The sequence below is a fragment of the Drosophila bipectinata genome, chromosome 2R, assembly GCF_030179905.1.
Source record: "Drosophila bipectinata strain 14024-0381.07 chromosome 2R, DbipHiC1v2, whole genome shotgun sequence".
In the NCBI taxonomy this organism is placed as follows: Eukaryota; Metazoa; Arthropoda; class Insecta; order Diptera; family Drosophilidae; genus Drosophila; species Drosophila bipectinata.
Window position 1 is genome coordinate 19,649,619 of NC_091737.1, and position 21,371 is coordinate 19,670,989.

At 45.6% G+C, this 21,371-nt stretch overlaps 1 protein-coding gene across 6 annotated transcripts; it reads right to left on the minus strand.

Annotated features, from left to right (window-relative positions):
- Positions 1–294: 294 nt before the first annotated feature.
- On the minus strand, positions 295–20,875 carry Obsc (Obscurin). 6 transcript variants are annotated; one of them, XM_070278056.1, is made up of 38 exons: positions 20,675–20,871; positions 19,659–19,780; positions 19,447–19,578; positions 19,216–19,386; positions 18,992–19,157; positions 17,512–17,604; positions 16,139–17,369; positions 14,375–14,695; positions 14,161–14,317; positions 14,008–14,093; positions 13,812–13,947; positions 13,568–13,752; positions 12,944–13,504; positions 11,970–12,830; positions 11,811–11,916; positions 11,572–11,753; positions 11,326–11,400; positions 10,643–10,809; positions 10,472–10,586; positions 10,178–10,417; positions 9,752–10,120; positions 9,438–9,694; positions 9,168–9,379; positions 8,971–9,110; positions 8,715–8,907; positions 7,655–8,647; positions 7,292–7,593; positions 7,048–7,229; positions 6,820–6,989; positions 6,617–6,757; positions 6,370–6,555; positions 6,073–6,310; positions 5,421–6,002; positions 4,664–5,364; positions 4,472–4,604; positions 2,757–4,408; positions 667–772; positions 295–567 (listed from the first exon to the last, which is right to left on the minus strand). In XM_070278056.1, exons 1-38 carry the CDS (start codon positions 20,681–20,683, stop codon positions 427–429), a joined length of 11,814 nt encoding a protein of 3,937 aa, XP_070134157.1. In that variant the 5' UTR covers positions 20,684–20,871; the 3' UTR covers positions 295–426. The 6 variants fall into 6 exon arrangements, with proteins under 6 accessions (XP_070134157.1, XP_070134158.1, XP_070134162.1 ...); XM_070278057.1 differs by lacking the exon at positions 11,326–11,400 and having other exon boundaries at positions 20,675–20,875; XM_070278061.1 differs by lacking the exons at positions 16,139–17,369; positions 18,992–19,157; positions 19,216–19,386; ... (1 more) ...; positions 19,659–19,780; positions 20,675–20,871 and adding exons at positions 15,254–15,351; positions 18,639–18,713.
- Positions 20,876–21,371: the final 496 nt, after the last annotated feature.

Consider the following 21,371-nt stretch of genomic DNA (forward strand, 5'->3'; position numbering starts at 1 on the left):
TCTACAATATATATTTTTTCTTGTAAAGTTTATTTTTTTGTTTAACAAAAATTCTAACTCATAATGATCATAAATTCGAAACACCCACTTGTGCTCTTGATAGCTGCTGTTTAATTAAAGCTCCCATCGAATTTTTCATTACAAAACATTTCTATTTAAAAACACCTGAATAAGATTATTATTTTTAGCCTTGGCTAGATGAATTCTTCTGTTGGTGAAGGTCAATCACATTCTAATGATTTCGTGGGTGGATACGTCGAGTCAACCGATTATAAATAAACACTCGATTTCGAATGATTTTCGATTTAATTAACCAGATAATATATTTATATATATAGAATTCGGATGTTGTATAATTATTTATATTCCATATATACAAGAAATAAAAACAACATTCTCGCTTAACACTACTTCGGAGCTAATTGACTAAAATGTGGTGAGCAGTTCCTCTTGGATGCTATTCGATCGAAGTAGTTGAGTGGGAGTGGGTCCTCCGGCGACCGTGTTCAGGACCTTGGATGACGTAGCGGTGGCGTTCTTTAGGTCATGGTATTCATCGCAGAACGTCTAAGAGATGACAGCAGACAAAATTTATTAACATCAGATCAAATTAGCATGTTTTTTTATGTTTTGGAAAGAATGGGGAGAGAGGTGAGAATTTATTACCTTTAGACGGCTGCCCAAAAAGATGGCTCGTTCGCGTTTCCTGACCATGTAGTCGGAGGACATGAGCCACCTGTGTTCCAAGCAATCTTCGGTGTATGGTCGTTTTCTGAATAGATAAATGGGAAAAGATATTTGAAATTTGTATAGATGTTCTTTTAAATGATATGGAGTATAAATAAGGGAAACTTTGGTTTATAAATTGATTATTGGCCTGAAAGATAACATGAAGGGAGAGCTAACTTCCTATTCCTATAGGGTCCACGGCGATGGCTATATCTTCCCTAATTCTGATCCGATTCTCAAGCAGAGTACCTTAAACGATTTCTAGATCGATTCTCCACCATTTTGCATCAAAACCCTGGAACAAAATATTTTTTAGATTTTTTGTCCATTTTTCCTGATGGGATCCCTTAAAAATGGTTTTTCCGCTATAGGGTCCACGGCGATGGCTATATCTTCCCTAATTCTGATTCGATTCTCAAGCGGAGTACCTTAAACGATTTCTAGATCGATTCTCCACCATTCTGCATCAAAACCCTGAGACAAAATATTTTTTAGATTTTTTGTCAATTTTTCCTGATGGAATCCCTTAAAAATGGTTTTTCCGCTATAGGGTCCACAGCGATGGCTATATCTTCCCTAATTCTGATCCGATTCTCAAGCAGAGTACCTTAAACGATTTCTAGATCGATTCTCCACCATTTTGCATCAAAACCCTGGAACAAAATATTTTTTAGATTTTTTGTCCATTTTTCCTGATGGGATCCCTTAAAAATGGTTTTTCCGCTATAGGGTCCACGGCGATGGCTATATCTTCCCTAATTCTGATCCGATTCTCAAGCGGAGTATCTTAAACGATTTCTAGATCGATTCTCCACCATTCTGCATCAAAACCCTGACACAAAATATTTTTTAGATTTTTTGTCCATTTTTCCTGATCCCCTTAAAATCCTTAAAATCCCCTTAGAATCCCTTAAAAATGGTTTTTCCGCTATAGGGTCCACGGCGATGGCTATATCTTCCCTAATTCTGATCCGATTCTCAAGCGGAGTATCTTAAACGATTTCTAGATCGATTCTCCACCATTCTGCATCAAAACCCTGAGACAAAATATTTTTCAGATTTTTTGTCCATTTTTCCTGATGGATCCCTTGAAAATGAGGTTTTCCCCTATAGGGTCCTATAGGGTTCACGGCTATGGCTATATCTTCCCTAATCCTGATCCGATTATCAAGCGGAGTACCTTAATCGATTTCTAGATCGATTCTCCACCATTCTGCATCAAAACCCTGAGACAAAATATTTTTTAGATTTTTTGTCCATTTTTCCTGATGGATCCCTTGAAAATGAGGTTTTCCCCTATAGGGTCCACAGCGATGGCTATATCTTCCCCAATTCTCAACCGATTCTCAAGCGGAGTACCATAAACGATTTCTAGATCGATTCTCCACCATTCTGCATCAAAACCCTGAGACAAAATATTTTTCAGATTTTTTGTCCATTTTTCCTGATGGATCCCTTGAAAATGAGGTTTTCCCCTATAGGGTCCTATAGGGTCCACGGCTATGGCTATATCTTCCCTAATTCTGATCCGATTATCAAGCGGAGTACCTTAAACGATTTCTAGATTGATTCTCCACCATTCAGCATCAAAACCCTGAGACAAAATATTTTTTTGATTTTTTGTCCATTTTTGCTGATGGATCCCTTGAAAATGAGGTTTTCCCCTATAGGGTCCACGGCGATGGCTATATCTTCCCTAATCCTGATCCGATTCTCAAGCGGAGTACCTTAAACGATTTCTAGATCGATTCTCCACCATTCTGCATCAAAGCCCTGAGACAAAATATTTTTTAGATTTTTTTTCATTTTTCCTAATGGGATCCCTTGAAAATTGTGTTTCCCCATTTTCCCCTATAAGGCCCACAGGGATGGCTATATCTTCTATCTATATCTATATTCTATCTATATATCTCTGGTATGTCTTATTATTTTGCTTTATCAAGCCGATAGCTTTAAAACTGAGAGACTAGTCGGCGTAGAAACAGACAGACGGTCAGATAAATAGATCCTCTATTTGAAATACTCACGTGGGATGACGTTTGAAGAGCAGCATAATGAATCGTGTGGCTTCTGGGGTAACTTCCTTGAAGAGATTCTCGAACCTGTACCGCACAAAGGAGATGTTCTGCTTGGTCTCGTACTCGTCGCCGCCGCGGAATGGACTGGATCCGGACAGGAGCAGGTAGGTCAGCACGCCCACCGACCAGATGTCACTCTGCGGGAAGATCGGCTCATCGTTGATCATCTCCGGCGGCTGGAAGTCCAGCGAACCGCAGGGAGTGACCTTCACGCCCAGCTTGTTGACCTTCTTGGCCGATCCAAAGTCCACCAGCTTGACCTGAATGGAGCGAACAGAGGCCATTACCACGTTATCGGGCTGGATGTTCAAGTGGCAGTAGCCGCGCCAGTGTAGATATTGGAGGGCATCCAGCAGCTGGGTGATCACGGTGGCCACCATCTGCTCGGAGTACTCGTGGCGGCTGCTGAAGTAGGTCAGGACATCGGCGCCCTGCAGCTTCTCCATCACAAAGATGGCGATTGGGACGTTGAGGGGCTTGTAGGCGGCGAACAAAGCCGGAATCCTCTCGTGGCGCAGTGTCTTGAAGTTGTCGAACTCGGCCACGACATTATCCTCGTTTTCGTCGGTCACCTCCAGAATCTTGGCCACCACCACGGTGTCGGTGGACTTCTGGATGCCCTTCACGATGGTGCTGAACTGGCCGCGGGCAATCTCCGAGATGAAGCTGTACTTGTCGCTTACGGAGGAGTCGGTGACCCAGTTGGGGGGCTCCCGTTCGCAGTGATAGTCGGTGTGGACCCGTTCCTCTTCGGGCACCACCTGCTGCCCGTTCTCGGTGAGCTGCTGTAAATGCTTCATGGCCTTGGTGATGTGAATCTTGGGCGCATCGGCACCCACAGTCGAGGCGGCCACCGGGATGCCCATCTCGCTCCAGCCGATGCGGTTCCTGGATGCCAAACGGAATTGGTAGCTGGTGTTTGGCTGCAGGTCGTGCAATAGATAGAATTCGTGGTCAATATTATCCGCCACCGTGGTCCAGGCATCGCAGTTGCTCAGCTTGTACTGGAGGCTGTAGCAGAGCACCGTGGAGTGTCCGTCATCTCGGGGCTGCTTCCACCGCAGCAGAATCTCCGTGCCACTGTTGGCGGATATCTCCGGCGAGTCGGGAGCATCGGGCAGGGTGGCCACCACAATGCGGCATCTGGCCACAGTCTGGCCAACCTTGTTTCGGGCCACTACCTTGTAGACTCCCACATCAAAGTGTAGGGCGGGCTCGAAGCGCAGGATGGAGCGACCATCTTCATCGACCGAGATCTTGATCCTCTTGCTCTCAGACAGCACCATGTCATTCTTGAACCACTGCACACACGGCTTGGGATCGCCCACAGCAAAGCAGTGGATGTGACTGGGCTGATTCTCGGTGATGGCGATCGTCTGGGGCTTCTCCCTGAAGAAGGGCGGGTAGCCCTCTCGCTGGGTCTCGATCATAGCCTCTGCCTCGGTGTACTCATCCAATCGGGGTCCCAGCTCAGTGCGAAGACGTCGGATGGAGTAGGAGTCGTTGGCGGCGTACATGCTGATGCGGCTGCGGGTGCGCTCGTCATCGATCTCCTCGTCCATGATGTCGGTGAAACGACGTCTCTCGCGGATCACAGGAAGCTTGAAAGGAGGTTGATAGTTTAACACAATTTGTTGGATATATCATGTTTATAATACACTTACAGACCAATCCACGGAATCGTTCAGCGCAAACGAAGGAGAACGTCGGTGAGCCACCTTCATGTACTCACGCAATCTCACGGGGAAGTTGACGTCCCGCAATTGCAGGAGATAAGTGTCCGGTCCGTACTGGTAGCTACAAAATACATAATTTTTATTTAAAGAAGAATTATCAATAATTACTATTGTACTTACTGACTCTCCGATTGAATCAAACCCAGCTCGTAGTCAGGATGCAAGTACTTCGATACGACCTCTTCGCGCTTGGCCCTCTTCCTTGGCTCTGGTAGGGGTTCTGGAGTATTCTCCGGAGTGTAAACGTGACCCGGAGGATAGACCATCTTGGAGGGATGCTGGAAGCAGCCGCTGAGGCGACGCCGGCGGAAGTAGTTCTTGCAGGAGGCATTGGCATACCAGTCCCTGAAGTGGTCGTAGTAGTTCCTTAGACGATCGGTGCGGATCTGGTAGTCGTGGTCGGTGATCTGGCGATCCAGCATGAAGAACCAGGGGTGCTTCAGAGCCGTCTTCACATCCATACGCTCTTCAGGGCTGTAGAGCAGCAAGCGACTGATGAAGTCGCGGCCATCGTCAGAGATATGAGTCCAGATCTCGTCCTTGAAGTCCCAACGACCCTCGCGAATCTTGGTCAGAGTTTCCCTGTCGTCTATGCCCAGGAAGGGGTTGTGGCCGCCGAGCAGGACGTAGGTAATCAAGCCCACGGACCACATGTCGTGGGAGAAGTTAACTCCCTCCTTGTTTACGACTTCGGGAGAAACGAACTCCGGCATGCCGTAGTCCAAGGTGGACAGATTATGCTTGTTGATCTTGCGGGCCAAGCCAAAGTCGGAGACCTTAATGTAATCGCCACCGACCACGGAAATCAGAAGGTCCTTAATCTGGAAGCACATCATAATGTATTGACTATAACATATTCACGAATATCCAATATTACCGTAAGACCCATGTGACCGACTCCAAGTTCGTGCATGTGCTCCAGACCCCACAGTGTCTGCCTGATGTAGTGGGCAATGTCCCTCTCTGTGTAGTAGTCGCGACGCAGGAGATTATCCCTGACCAGCTCTCCGCCAGCTGCCAGTTCCATGATGAGGGTGACACTGCGATCGGTGTCGTAGGCGTCGTACGGACGGATCAGGTTCTTGTGGTTGAACATGTTCATCATTTCCAGCTCGTTCAGCATGAAAGGACGCAACTCGGGACGACCGTACATGATCTTGGCGGCATAGTTGTCGCCAGTGGCCCGCTCCACGGCGTGGTAGGTGATGCCCTGGGTGCCGCGTCCCAACTCGTCTCCGATGTCGTATTTGTCCTGGTAGCGCAGCTGCTTGGAGCGCACATACGGATGCCTTCCGTAGGTCTTGTAGATGTACTGGTCCTCGTTCTCCTCAATGTGCACTGTCACCGAGGTGCTAATGGAGCCGGCAATGTTCCTGGCACTGATCGAATACAGGCCACCGTCCTTGATGATGGAATCGTGAATGGAGAGCACATAAATATCCGGGTCGTAGGAGCTGATCTGAAGATTTCAAGTAACAAAGATGCATTAGCTTACAAAAATAAATAATAAAATATTTCGTTGTGCTTACCTTAATCCTTGAGGATTCGGCAATTGGCTTCCAGTCCTTGTACCAGTGCACTTCGGGCAGCGGGATGCCCACCAGCTTGGCCTCGATTCTTCCATTCTTACGGGCCATGATGAAGGTCTCGTCCGGTCGCTTCAGGAACCTAGGATGCTCGGCAATTTCCAGCCTCACCCTCTGCCTGGCCTCTCCATGCTCGTTGGTGGCCACGGCTTCATACCAGCCAACATCACGGTCCAGCATTCTAGGTTAAAGTTTTAAATTAAAATTTAAAATGGAATTACAACTCATTATAAAGCTCACTTGTTGATAAAGAGTGTTGCCTGGCCATTGCGGGTGTAGCTCTGATCGAATCTGCCTCCCGATTCAATGATCATATCATCAAAGTAGTAGGTCATCTTGGGCTTGGGATAACCATAAACGAACCACATCAACTCAGTGTTGTGTCCCTTGACTCCGTAGCTTATATCGTTCTCTCGAAGAAGGAACCTAAAAAAGGGAAACCATATTGTAATATTGAAATCATATTTATGTTTTTTTAAATACTTACTGAGGAGCCTGTGCCAGGCCATCATGGGGTGGTCTTTCAATATCAAAGTCCTTGGGGAAGTAAGGAGACGTTTCCGGCCTGAAGTCAGTGCCTGGCGGCAAGTAGGTGTAAGTTTTCGGTGGCTCTGGCACCAGTTTTTGCCTAAAATTTGAATAATTTAGTTATTAAATTAAGAAAATAATTAGAGAATTTAAAATCCTCACCTATAGGTCTGGGTGTAGGGACTAGGATCGCTCACACCAAATTTGTTTTCCACGCGAATCCTGAATCTGTAATCTCTGAAAGGTTCCAGGTTACGGATATCGCAGGCACAGCTACGCACGCCAGTTCTCAAAGTACGCCATTCGCCATCTGGCAGATCCATCATTTCGATCTTAAATTATAAAAATGTATAAAGAAAATAAATAAGATGTTAAATATTTGAAACCAACCTGATAAGTGATGGGATAGCGGGGAGTCAGAGGAACCGATGGATTCCAAGACAACAGCAAACCCCTATCGGTCATGCGGGAGATAATAGGACCCTCCGACAATGGTGGTGGAGCTCCAGACTTCTTGTACTTCTTGAAGTCGGTGTATTGATCCTCCAGAGGCTTCTGCTGGCTATCCAAAGCTAAAAATTTAAATAAATAATTTAATTAATTAGTAGTTCTTCCTGATTCCTCCGTAACTTACAGTCATAGAAGAGCTCAGCATGGCAGATATCATCTCCGTAGGGATTGAAAATACGGCAGGAGTAGCGACCCACGTCGTATTCGGTCACATTTTTGATGGTCAGTCTCAGCAGACCATTGGGCTCCACATCGATCAGGAAACGGTCCGAGGGGAACAACTTCTGGTCGTTCTTGAACCACTCCACCTCAGGCTCCGGGTAGCCAGTGGCACAGGCGGTGAACTTGGCTACCATGCCTTCGTAGATATCGCAGTCGCCGATCTTCTTCAGGAATACTGGAGGCTCCGAGCGCGAATGCTTCTTGCTAAATTGACACAGGATATTCATTAAAAAAATGAGTTAAGGGCTATAAAGAGACCACTTACATTTCGTTGACAATATCCAGGCGTCCCTGGGTGATGTCCTTGCCCTCCCTGTTGCTGGCTATGCACTTGTAAACACCCTGGTCCTCCTTCTGGCAATCGTTGACAATCAACATGTGGTGATCGCCGTCGTTCTTGATGCTGTACTTGTCCGACTTGGGAATGGGCTTGTCCTGGAAGTACCACTCCAGATCCGGGTAGGGAACACCGGATACTGTCACAGGGATCTTGGCGTTATTGCCAAACACCTGTTGTTGGTCGGAAATCTTCTGGGTGAACACCGGAGGCTTGTAAACCTTGCGGACGTTGGCGTTGCAGGCGGAGGTGTCCTCGCCCAATGGATTGGCCAGGAGGCAGGTGTAATTGCCGGAATCGGCAGCCTCGGCCGGCTTGATGCTCAGGCCGATGTGCTTTCCGTCGCAGGTCATCAAGAGGCGCTCACTGGGGGCCAGGGTTACACCATCCTTAGACCAGATAACCTCGGGCATTGGGTTGGCAATAAACGGAGCGGACAGCACCAGTTCCTGGCCTTCATCCGCATTCACATCACGCAGAGCGGACACAAACTGCGGAGCCTCCTCGGCGGCGGTCTCGTCAGCCTTGGGAGCCACGTAAAGTTTGGCTTTGGAGGCGGTGGAACCCTCGGGGTTCTGGGCAATGACCTCGTATAGACCAGAGTCATTGGGAACTGTCTTCTCGATAATCAGGCTCACACTGTTGTCCGGATTCTCCACAATGGCTACATGGCTGGGATCGGGCTTGATTTCATGCCCGTTGTGGAACCATTGAAGCTTCGGTTTGGGGAAACCAACCACCTTGACGTCCATCTTGACGGGGAATCCTTCGATGCTGGAGGAATCCTGCAGTTCGGCCACAAAGGCGGGTTTCGATTCCTTGGGCACGATTTCCACCTTGGAGGCACCCTCCACTTCACCGCCCTTATTGGCAATCACACACTTGTACAGACCAGCATCTTGGGGCTGAGCAGAATCGATGCTGGATAATATTTAAAAATATTTATAAGCTTCCGTTTTAATAATTTTAAATAAAACTTTAAACTCACCTCAATCCAATTTGGCCATTGGGATTGTTGATGAAGTTGATCTCCGGGGTGGGACGCAGTTGCATGCCATCCTTGTACCACTTGACCTCGGGAGCAGGGAAACCAGTGACCTGGGCTTCCAGCTTCAGGGGCTCGCCAACCACAACCTTTTGGCTGGCAATGGGTTTGATGAACTTAGGCTGGATCTCCTCAGCTGTGGGTTGTAATTAAATAATCAACAAATAATTCAAAATAAATTATTATAGAATCGACTTACGTTTAACGGCCACAGCACACAGTGCCACCTTTTCGCCATGGGGATTGGAGAGGATAAGCTTGTAAGCTCCCGAATCGTTGGGCTGGCAATCGGTGATCTCCAACTTGACCAAGCCATCAGGGCTCGTGGAGATTTTTACTCTGGGGATGTTAATCTTTAGTTTTTGTTTTAATATTTAAAAGAATCCAAGTAATTACCCCTCGCTCGGCTTGACTTCATCTCCATCCTTGAGCCACTGAACTGTGGGCAGGGGACTGCCATCCACACAGCACTCCAGGACCAGAGGTTCACCCTGCAGGACATCCAGAGCATTGTCCAGTTTCTTGACAAAGCTGGGAGCAAGGGCCAGCATTCCCAGTTTAAAGGGTGCTTTGGTGACGCCAATCTCATTGGTGGCCACGCAGGTGTACTGAAAAATAGAAACCATTTAGATAATCTATGATAGATCTTAGATGCCGGTGTCTTACAGCTCCCACATCGCTCTCCCGGAAGTGCTTAATGTCGAAGACACTTTCGATCTGATCGGAGCCCTTCTTGGTGTCCTCTTTGCTGTAGAGCTTGTCTTTGCTGGGCTTGTTCACAGCCTCGTAGTTGATGGGCTTGTCGTCCTTGAACCACTCAATGGTTGGCAGTGGCACACCATGAACCAGGACCTTTGTGGAAACTGGCTTGTAGTCATGGATGCTCTGGCTCTCAGGCTGAACAATGAATGTGGGCTTCTCCACTGAAAAAATCATAAAACATGTGAAATTTTCTACAATGTCTAGTCAGGATTACTTACCCAACACATTCAGGTTAAAGTCCACAGTAGAGCGACCCTCGCTGTTGGTTGCCGTGATGGTGTACTTGCCATCTTCGGTGGGGGACACTGCCTGGAAGACCAGACGATATTTGTCGGCGTCCACGTCGGCAATAACCTCGCAGTTCTCGTTGTTGCAGAGGTTCTCATTGCCCCGTGTCCAGGTCACCTTGGGCTTGGGATTGGCCTCCACCAGAGCCTCGAAGCAAATGGTGTCGCCCGGCAGACACTTGCGGTCATCCAGTCCGGATATCTCCGGCTTGGCCAGGACATCGATCCAGCCGCTGGTGGCCAGCTCACCGTACTTGTTCTTGACCTTCAGTTCATAGCGTCCGGAATCCTTAATGCCGGCTGAAATGGTATCATATGTTATGTAGTTCCCACTTAATGTATAATCCTCTATCTTACCTTCGAGGATATTCAGAGTGGCAGTGTACTGAACCAAGCCGTTCTCAATGTCCTTCTTGTCAATTTTCAGCTTCAGGTTGTTGCTCTCCTTCACTGGCTGGCCATCCTTGAGCAGGACAATTTCAGGAGTAGGATCGGCAGTGAAGGTAACTGGCTCGGAAACCTTGTCGCCCTTGTTGACCTTGATGTCCTTCAGTCCAGGTCCTGCGGTGAGGATGGGCTTGCGGTACTCGGCAATACCTAAAACAAATATTAAAATATTTCGAAGTAGATGATAGATGTGTTGAAGCTTACCCGACAAGGACAGCTCTCCCTGATGGGACTTCTCGCCACACTTGTTCTGCACCACCACCTTATATTCACCAGCATCCACCATGTCCAAGGACTCCACTTCCAGCTTATAATGATCCTGTAAAGTGGGTCAATTAGAAAGCTCCATAGTAAAACAAAGTTATGAAAACATACCCCATCTACGGTAATGGAAGTGTGCTTGTCGGGAGTGATGGGCTTGCCATCGTGGTACCAAATGGCCTCCGGCTTGGGTATTCCCGTGGCTATGACCTCGTACTTGAGAGGAACACTCTCGAAGCTGTGCTGCTGGAAGACATCCACATGAACGATTTCGGGAACGGCTACAAAAGTCAGATGAATTAGAACCCGAATAGCCAAGACGTTGGGGCATTCCCTTAATCTCTACCATTAGGTATCTGTACATGGTTAGTTTCATGGTGCACTTATCCTAAAATCCTTTTTACATCATCACCAGTAGCCGTTCTCAAGATTCAGATACTCTGGGTAAACTTGGAGTCGGTTTGCAAGTTTAAATCTCAGTTTTTTATTGCCTCGATGCTCGTGCAGTTGTTATTCTCATACCTTACCATTAAATAGACAAAATGCTGTTCAAAATCCGCATTTCTGACACTTTGTTATTTCTTAGGAGTTCTCTTTGTACAGTTTTGGGTGATATGTGATATGGATTGATATGTACAATGAGCATGCTAGTGATCCTGTCAAGCATCACCATTGAGATGATTCTTAGAGGTTCGTGGTTAGGTGTCATGTTGGGGGTTAATACACATATGCCCATTCCGATACTCATTTATTAGATTGATTATTGTTTGAATGCATTGAAAATGGTTTTGGTTTACCCCCTTCTTCAGGTGCTTCGGTCGTAGCAATCGTGGTTTTAGTTACGGTCTGGCCCAGGGACAAAGAGTCGCCAGCTACATCAGAATTGCATATTGAAGACGGTAGATAAGGTTAGATGTGTGGTTTGAAAAGAGGGGACCTCGCAGGGCATTAAATGGTAATTACTAATCAGTTTTATCCCAGTAACCTTTTATGTCCTTTAACCAATAGATCCTGAAAGTTCTGTTAGCCTACAATATACTCACTTAAAACAGCCACCTTGCAGGTGGAGGTCGTCTCGCCGATAAAGTTGGTGGCCTTCATCTCGTAGGTACCAGCATCTTCGGTCCTGGCCAGGTTCAGAGTCAGATAGTAGTTCTCAATACGCTGGGTATCCCGAGAGATTTTAATGCGAGCATCTTCATGAATCTCATGACCATCCTTGAACCTAAAATGATTAAATAAAGTTATATTTTGTAAAAAAAAATGTAAACTTCAAAAGTACCATTTAATTTTGGCTTCCGGCTCGCTGTAGACTTCGACTTCCAAGGTAAAGGATTTGCCCTCCTGGACTTCAATGTTCTTAAGACCACGCTTCACCTTGGGTTTGCCTGAAAAACACATCCTTTAGATCTCCACAATCTTCTTAGGATAAGTATCTTACAGTTGACGGTGACCACACAGTTATCCTCAAGCTTGCCATAGTCGTTCATCAGCTTGCAGGTGTAGGTGCCCTGCATGTTGGTAGCTGCTTGGTTGAGGATCAGCTTGTAGTCATTGCCCTCCTCTACGTGACGGAAGTCATTTCTCTTCTCGTCGATTTCGATGCCGTCGATGTACCACTTGGCGTGTGGGCGCGGATAGGCATCCACACCGACCACGAGCTCCACGTTGCAGTCGCCCTCGGTCACCGTGATGTTGTTCAGTTTCCGGGTAAACTCCGGCGTGCACTTGATCAGAAGATCCGTTGAGCTTGTAGCTGAGCCGTGCTCGTTGGAGGCTTTGACCGTGTACTTTCCGGCATCCACACGAGTGGCTCCCGTGATCTTGAGGGTGTAGGCGTTGCCGTCACTGGTCACCGTGTACTTGGAGTCGGTGATCTTGATCTCGGTCTCATCGTGATACCAAATCAGATTGGCCTCCGGATAGGCATCGATGCGCACCGTCATCTGTACATTCTCCTTTTCGCCGTGGATGTACTCACTCTCGAAGTGCTTCACAATCACCGGCTTCGACTTGACCGTACAGCTCCAGTACTCGGATGTTTGGCTAAGATCGTTGGTGGCCTTAATGGAGTAGTTGCCCGCCTGCGACAGTTTGATCTCCTTAACCTCGACCACGACCTTCTCCAGGCTCTTGCCAATGGAGCTAGAGGAGATCTTGACGTTGCTCTCCGTGGTGATGTCCTTGCCGTTGTTGGTCACCTGGACGGTGGGTTGCGGGAAGCCCTCGACTTCGATTTCCATCCTGATCGTCTCGCCAGCAGAGCAGGTAATATCCGTGATTTTCTTAATTTTAGGAGGAGCTTGAGAAGTATTTTTGAAAGGCCGTGATTAAAAATTATAAAAAGGATTCGAAACGATTGAGGCTTGAGAAAAACCAAATAATGGAATATCCTACAAAGTACTATAGTTTTACCTTTCACCACCAAATTAATGGAGGACTCATCCTGGCCCAACTCGTTGATAGCCTCTATGGTGTACTCTCCAGCATCCGCTGTGCTCACATTCTTGATGACCAGAGACATACTCTGCTCATCCTCGTACATGAACTTGTGCCTGTCGTCCACCTGGATGACCTCACCGTCGTGCTTCCACTGCACCGCCGGCTTGGGGAAGCCCTTGCACTGGAGCTCCAAAATAGCCGAGCCGCCGATGCTGGCGTTGGCCTCGCGGTGCTCGATCACCAGGGTGGGCTTCTCGGGCTCCCGGTTCAGGGTCTGGATGGCGCCCTGGACCGAAAGCTCGGCACTGCACGAGATGTTACCAGTAGAGGTTTGAGCAACGCAGGTGTAGATGCCGGCATCCTCGGGCTTTACGTGCTGGAAGACCAGGGCCAGGGAGTCCTCATCCTCGCCGAAGAGCACCTTGAATCGCTCCTCGGGATCGAACTCCTCGCCATTGCGCTTCCAGGAGAAGACGGGCTTCTCACCAGCTGGTAGGATTTGTCCACTAAGAGCGCCAAACGGATTTTTGTCCTCTAAAGAATTCAAGAGAACCTAATGAGGTCCAAGTCTCTGAAGAAAGCTTTTCCAAGACTAACCCACTGTGGTGGCCACAGCCTCACAGGTGGCTTCTCCAAACTTATTGGTGGCCTTGCAGGTGTAGGTTCCAGCATCCGACTTCTGGACGTCGGCAATGACCAGTTCATAGAAGCCGAGATAGTCCTTCTCCCGGATGATCTGAATGCGATCATTGATCTCCAGGATTTCCACGTTGTCCTTGAAGCTGAGACACAAAAGAACAAGTTACTATGAGCCGGTAGGAATGTCGTTTTCAGGTCTTACAATTTCACTCTGGGCTTGGGGTCACCCTTAATCTTGATCATAAATCGGAACAGCGTGTTCTCAATCATTTCAGCATCCTTTAGGCTGACCAAAAATGCTGGCTCCGTATTGGTTTTCGTTTCATCGAGCCCAGCAACTAAAGGATTAAAATAAAATGTATCTTTTGAGATGATTTTTGTTTTATTTTGTAGCCCACCTTGGCCCACTGCTAATTGAGCCGATACAGTTGTTGTCTCGGATGCAGACTGAGCCCGAATGGTGTAAGTTCCGGCATCAGTCTCGCTGGAAAGAAGACAATAAACAATGAATCCTTAAATGTCCTTATGTAGATGGAAATTCAGTTTCCAACCTGCAATTCTTAATGTCCAAACGGTAGGAGTTCATTGGAGCTGCAGTTTGGGTAATGCGATCAGCCAAACGATCTTCTAGCGGCTTGTTGTCCTTCAGCCAAGTAACCAATCCAGGCTGATCCTTGAATTGGATCTCAAAATGCGCAGTCTCTCCAGCTTCAGGGATTAAACAAAATATTAGAAAAATATTCACCCATAAGGACCTTTACTTACGCTCCACTTGTACGCTCTTCAGCATCTTCACCACGACGGGCTTGTCAACGGAGCGAAGGGGCTTGTCCTCTTGAAGGCGGGACGACGACCGGATTCCGGCACGAGATTCGGCAACCGAGTAGGAGGCGCGACTTTCCGCACGGCTTTCGGCCCGGCTAGCTGCCCGGCTACTATCTGTCCGGCCGGTGGCCAAAAGCGATGAACGGGCTTCGACCTTGTCAATGGAACTGCGATCGCGCCGAGAGCTTATTCCATACTGAGATCTCTCTACGGTGCTGTCGTAGGAGGTTCCCCTATCGTAGTCCCGGGTCCTTGTAGAGGCTTTACACAAAACTCGTTATTAGTAGGATTCGCAAGGAAGGATTTGAAGTCAAAAAGAGTGTATTGGTGTTTTGTTTTTGACATTCGAAAAACCTCTAGATTTATGTAGAGACTTTAGGAAGTTTGTAGAATAACCAATTTGAATCAAGAAACGAGCAAGGATTGGAATAGAATAGGCTTCAATGTAGGAACATAGGTAGTCACAAAATATGTATTAATTATACAGAAATGTTTGTATATCTAAACATTTAAATAGCTGATAGATAGTTTTCAAACAAAGTTATTTACGATCAACTCAACAGATATAAATGTGTATATAGGGTATGTGTAGATGAAGGACAAGACAGACATGATACATAATCGATAAGTGATACATTTAAATAGTTCGTTTGAAGGCCTTCGCTTACAAGGATTGTATCCAATCTATACGAGACATTAAGTTTATTGACTTTATGAAACGCACATTCAATTCAACATGGGAATCCATAAACCCGGTCAATACACACAACGTTTTTATTTTTGATTTGGATCCATAGACGGATCCGGGTTTCAACTTACTTTCATAGCGCCGTTTGGAGTAGCCAGAATAGCCAGAATAATAATCATCCATACCACCGACGCTTTGGCCCCTGGCTTCAAAATCGGCACTTGGCTCTCTGAAATCGTCAGCAATAGACTCAGTATAATCGCCTTCGAGCTCAAAAATATTAACCGGCTCCTCAACGATCTCGTAAATGGGGCGTTTTTTAACGGGCGGGGTGAAAATGTGCAGAAAATCGCGAGCTTTTGCCTTCTGGACCGTGTCCTGGGCATAATTGGTTGAGTCCTTCGACTTGAGGACCGTATTTTTAATGCTGCGCATCTTCTGCTTGGCATTGCGCAGCGATGTGTCCGAGGTGGACACATCGTAGATGCCCTCAAAGAAGTTCTGCGTCTTCTGCTCTAGACTCTCAGTATGGACTAGAACGCGTTTGATGGTCGGCGGCGGGGGCGGGGGCGGTGAAGGGGGGCGTGCCTTAACAATTAGTATCTCGATGGTCGTTTCGTAAGCGATGCGGGGAAGCGGCTGGAAGAAGCCGGGCATGCGCGTAAAGTTTGGCGGAATGGGCGGCGGCGGGGGGCCAGACTGCTGCAAATGCTGGTTAACCCCATTGCGATCGCCGGCGATATTGGCCAGGCGATTGTTCCAGATGGTTAGTGAAGCGTGGTCGGTTATGTTAGCGGTGTACCCCGGCGATCGGCCCTGCGAACCCCCCGGCACGGTGTCGCTATCCACCAGGGATTCGCTGTAGCCGACAATGTCTTTTAGCTCGATGGGCTTGTGCTTGGTTACCACAAGGTTACCGGAGGTGTTAACGCTATCTACGGGACGGTAAACTTGGATCTTTGGAATCGAGTATGGTGACGTTTCTCTGGCTTGCTTCACTTCTTCGGCTTGCTTACCAATCTCAAGGGTCTCTTCCGCGACCTCGACTACAACCTCTTGCTTTATGGACTGACTAGACTCGGTGCTGGTAACTTCTTTGGATACGGACACAGTCTGTTTGGTTTCTTGGACCTGGACCGGTGCGACTGTTTCGGGCGACTTTGGAGCTTCGACTTCCTTGGAATGTGAAGCTGGCGGGGGCTCCTTGAGAGGAGGCGAAGAAGAAGCAATCACAGGCTCAGGCTGTCTGGGTGGCAGAGGCGGAGAAGCTTCTTTAACCGGAGAAACCTTCTTAGCGGGGGTGGCCTCCTTTACAGGAGAAACTTTCTTTGCCGGAGCTGGTGTCACCTCTTTGGGAGGTGCCGGAGGCGGAGTGGGCGCACTAGGTGGCGAAGGAGCAACTTCCTTGATGGGAGCTTCTTTGGGCTTTGAAACTGTCTCGGGTGGCTTGGCCACGCTCTTGACCTCTTCAACTTTGCTTTGCACCTCCGAACTGGTCTTCACCTGGGAGCTAGAGATCTGAACGGACTTCGAGGACTGCTGTTTCTTGTACAGCTCTATGGCTTCCTGCTCGAGCTTCAGCAGTTCCTGCTGTTCAAGCTGAAGGCGCTCTTTGGTCTCCTTGCTCAGGAAATAGTTCTCGGCCACATCCGAGGGCCTAACACTCGCAGTCGGATCGTGGGCCTCGGCCCGTTGCGGAAGGTGGAGTAGAAGCTCACTTTCAGTCGCGATTTGAGAGGCATCGACCTTCAGGTCATCGGCATTGTGCTCTTGCAGGGTTACGTCCTGATTAATGTGGCTGGATATCTCATTGAACCAGGTCAAATGGGACTCCGGGCCGTGGGGCTTAAGGTTAAGCGGAAGGATCGAGTTGGCGTCCGGTGCTTTGAGACTCAAATGGATGTGCTTCTCGTCGGCCTTGTGCTCGATGTTGCACAGCGGCAGCTTTACGATGTTTTGCAAAATGAATACGGACCGGTTCTCGGTTATCTTACGGACCTTGGTCACCAAAATGCGTGACTTGAACAGGAAGCAGTAGCGATCGTGCGCCTTGCCGTCCTTATCAACGACGGTGCACCACTCGTGGAGCAGGAGGCGACCCAACTTGTAGATGTTACCCCGACAGCCCTCGATGCTAGAAAGATATCTATTGTCGTAGGCCCTACTGGGCACACTAAGCATTAACTCTAGAGCCCTCTCCAAGTCTTTAACGTTCTCTTTCAAGCTTAGCGAGTACCTAATAAAGTCCTGCGAAAACAAAGATTAGCGCAGCGCATGGTGATTGCATTAGAAGTGGCATCAATTATCGAATTATCAGAGACAGAGAGACGGGCGGACGGATTAACACTAAACACGGGAGGATAATGCAGGGGGATTAATAGCGCCAAACCTTGAACAAAAGTTGATAGTCGTTTATTCTCTGGATGGGGAGTTTCAGGTGTTCTGACAGAGATTTATCGTCACCAAGTTGTTTTGAAAGTTCCTGCAATACAAAAATATTCATATTTAAGTAAGACTATACCAATAAACAAGACATGTTCCCAGGTTCCCAGGCAAGGTCACTGGACTTTTGTTTGTGACTTTACACGAAAATGTATATCTTGGTATTGGGAAATGAAATAATACAATAATATTTATTGTTAGTCGCAGATTTTTGGTGGTTTTCTGCATCCGCTAGTCTAATGAACATTGTATGTTCACAGATACATTCAGAACACATCATTTCTCTATCTCTCCTCTAGGGTTATTTTTGGAACGATGTTTAAAAATTTATCACTTGTTGCAAAAACGGATATGTGTGCGCTAGTGTCGGTGAGCGATTTTCTATATGCATGTATGTACTTTCGGTTTGGAAAGCTAAACGTTCGCGGCGGTACACGAAGACATTCACAAATCCATATGTACATATGTATACTTTTTCTAAATACATATTCGAATATTAGTATTTAAATGTTTGGAGAGATTCACACTCGACTCTATGCTCGAATATATGTAGATATTTTTTATTCACTCTGTGGCATGTTAATATTCACGAAACTACAACGAATATTCACTGCTGAACCAATTTCGAAATGAATGAGTAGATGTGAACTCATTAAAGTCAATGTTACAATATTTTTTTCGCCAGTATATATTTTTGAACACTTTTAGATGTGAGGTCGAATATGTGGGCTGAAGAAAAATTTTCATCTCATATATTTATACATTTATAAATGTATACGTATTAGGCGTATCGTTTAAATATATAAATTCTCGCTTAGTAGAATTTCGGAAATGTTGCATAACGGGAAACGTCACAAATATTCACACAAAAATTGATTTGAAAAATGGTTTTTCTTTCAACACATAAATCGTTTCATTCTGGAATTATCCAGCTGTATATATTCACTCTTTCTGGGTAAAAATAATGGTACTATAAAGTATTAAACGATTTAAAGGATATCAAATATTTGAAGGAAAGATTATTCCAAATAATAATTGGTCTAATTAATGTGACAAGAGGGAGACCACAAGTACCTAAAGCGAAACGGTTACGTATATGAATAATTAGCACGACACGACCGCCAACACTACTCGGAAGCAACTGAAAACTGCAAAAGCTTTAGAATTGAAAAGCGTCTGCCTTTAAAAATAAACTGATATTCTCGCACATAGCACACGCATAATATTTGAAGACGATTCCAACGCTTTGCTCAGCTTCAAATTTATTCAATTCTCTATTATTTTTGATTTCAACCCACAATTACAGAAAACAGAAAAACAAAAAACAAAATCTCATTCGATTTGGCAAAAAGCCTATAAATTTTTTTGCCGGGGCATGATCATCCAATCATTAAAATTCTTTTCATTTCTTGTAATAGAATACTTACTTGAAAGTATTTCCTGGCCTCCGGATTAGTGCTCAAGTAGTCCTGCGCCAAGGGCTCATTTTGGCAATAAACCACGTGCTTGTCAAAGTCCCTTTCCAACCGCAGAAAGGTTTTGGCCACCATGTTCGTCTGGTTACTGTAGCACTTGAGACCTTCCTTAAGCACACTGCAATTCCAAGTGTTTTTATTCGGAGTTCTATAAACTTCTATTGGGTTTTCCTTACTTGTTGTGAAACTCAGCTATTTGTAGGAAATTACAAAAGATAATATCCTTGTTGTCCCGCACAGATCTGGGCACTACCGGCTTGTCAATACCCTTTATGTACTTTTCTACCACATGGAGCAAATCCCTGGAAAACTCCTCCTCCGTTTCCACCAGCTCTCTAAGAATTGTTCTAAAAGGCGCCAATTCCAGGATATTACTTATTCCTTTTTTTAAAGTAAGAGGCACTTACTGCTTCCTAAACTCCGCATCCCCATTATCTTTTCCATTCGAGCTACTCATGGTTGGATTAAATTCTAGAATCTCAATCGGCACCCAGCCCTCCTTTGGATTATCCCCACTATCGAATATTCGTACAAAGCATCTGAAAGTTTTATTCTCTATTACTGCACACGTTCTAATTGCTTAGAATATTTTTGTAATATATTTTATTTTCCCATTTACCTTGACTTTTCTGCAGATTTTGTAGTTATAAGTTCGACCAGATCACCGCGGGAAACACTGATCTCATCGGAGGCCTTCGATTGGGCCTGATAGTCGCGGTTAACGAAAACAATATCCGATACCTGCCAATTAAAACCGATATATAATAAATTGTGTATCGAAATGGACCGTTAAACAAAATTTGTATGCAAAATAAAGCAAACTTGTTGGTATCTTTTTTTTTATCTAGTTCTAGGCGGATAGATATTATTTATGATATATACACAAATAGAATGAACTCCTTGGGTTTACGAGTAAATTGCACAAGAACCGGAAATGCCTCCGATATTTCTTAATGATCATCAAGATTTATCGATTCGTTCTCATAACACATTCACCGAGCAGCCCAAACAAAAAGTGGCTGTGCAATATTTAGCTCGTTAGCTGAAAGTCTATTTTGCGTTGACATAGACACGCGGGCATGGCTCGGCTATTTATTTCTTTGTCCAATTTTACTGAGTGCAAAGCTTAATGCAGTCGGGAAAACAGCTGATTCCCCAGCGAAAGAGCGGTATTTTGCATCTCTGTCGAGCACAGGGTTCTACACTTCGGGCCAATGATCCGAAACCACAGTGAAATTCGCATATATATATCGGTATATATATCTTCAGGATTAAATAAAGATCTTAGATTTTATGTACATATTATTAAACGTTTTTTTTTGTTTCACTTTTAATAATTTACTCCTTAAAGGACATATTTCATAAAACAATCACCACAAGTCGTCGAATTTCACATTCAATTTGTCACTCATATAATTTATTTGAAAAACCTCGACGATATTTCCAGCTGTCAAATATCATGGAAATTATTAACTTTAAATCAAGTCAAGCCAAGGACGAGCACTGTATGTATTTTGGGTGTTGAAGTGTCACCCATACACTCTGTTGCACAAATGTATTAATAAGTAAATTTTGGCACATGTTCATACACATATTTTTGGGTATTTTTTTATATTTTGGACACGCATAACTTACGGTATCCATTGCTGCTCTTAAGATTGATCGCTTGTCACTCAATTAACTTCACTCACTTCATAAATGAAACGCACATTTGTACGTCTACGTAAAAATGTATTGCATAACTTATTACTTTCAGCAATTTCGAATTTTATTTAAAAATGGATTTGCACAAGATTATGGGCAATTTCAGGCCCCGAAAAATATCGATCGTTAGAACACTTTCAATTCGAATTCGTTTGTCATAATTTAATCGGTCGATGAATATTCGGCTGAAGGGTTAGGGTGGCGGGACGGCAGGGGCCGATTCAAATGTAGAATAGGTTTCGGTTTAAATTTAAACTTCCGTCGCGTGAAAAATAAAATAATAGCTGCTGCGTGCAGATACCAATGATTTTAACTGCATCCCGACAACTGTACGACTGATCGATATTTGCTGATCACAACAAAAGCTCCCCTCGAAAAAATCGTTTCACAATTTAAAAATAATGCACATGCACCTCGAAGTGTATGCATGTGTCTAGCCATGTGCATAGATTCAGCTCATCTACTTAAATACAAGCGAGCGTTTTCTAAAAGTTTATAAAATCGGCATAGATGTGTGCGCCCGCCCAACATACATATTTAATTAAGTATTATAAATATATATTTGCCAGAGGTTTATTTATACATACATATACGTTATGTTTATGTTCTGAAATAATGACTTTTATAA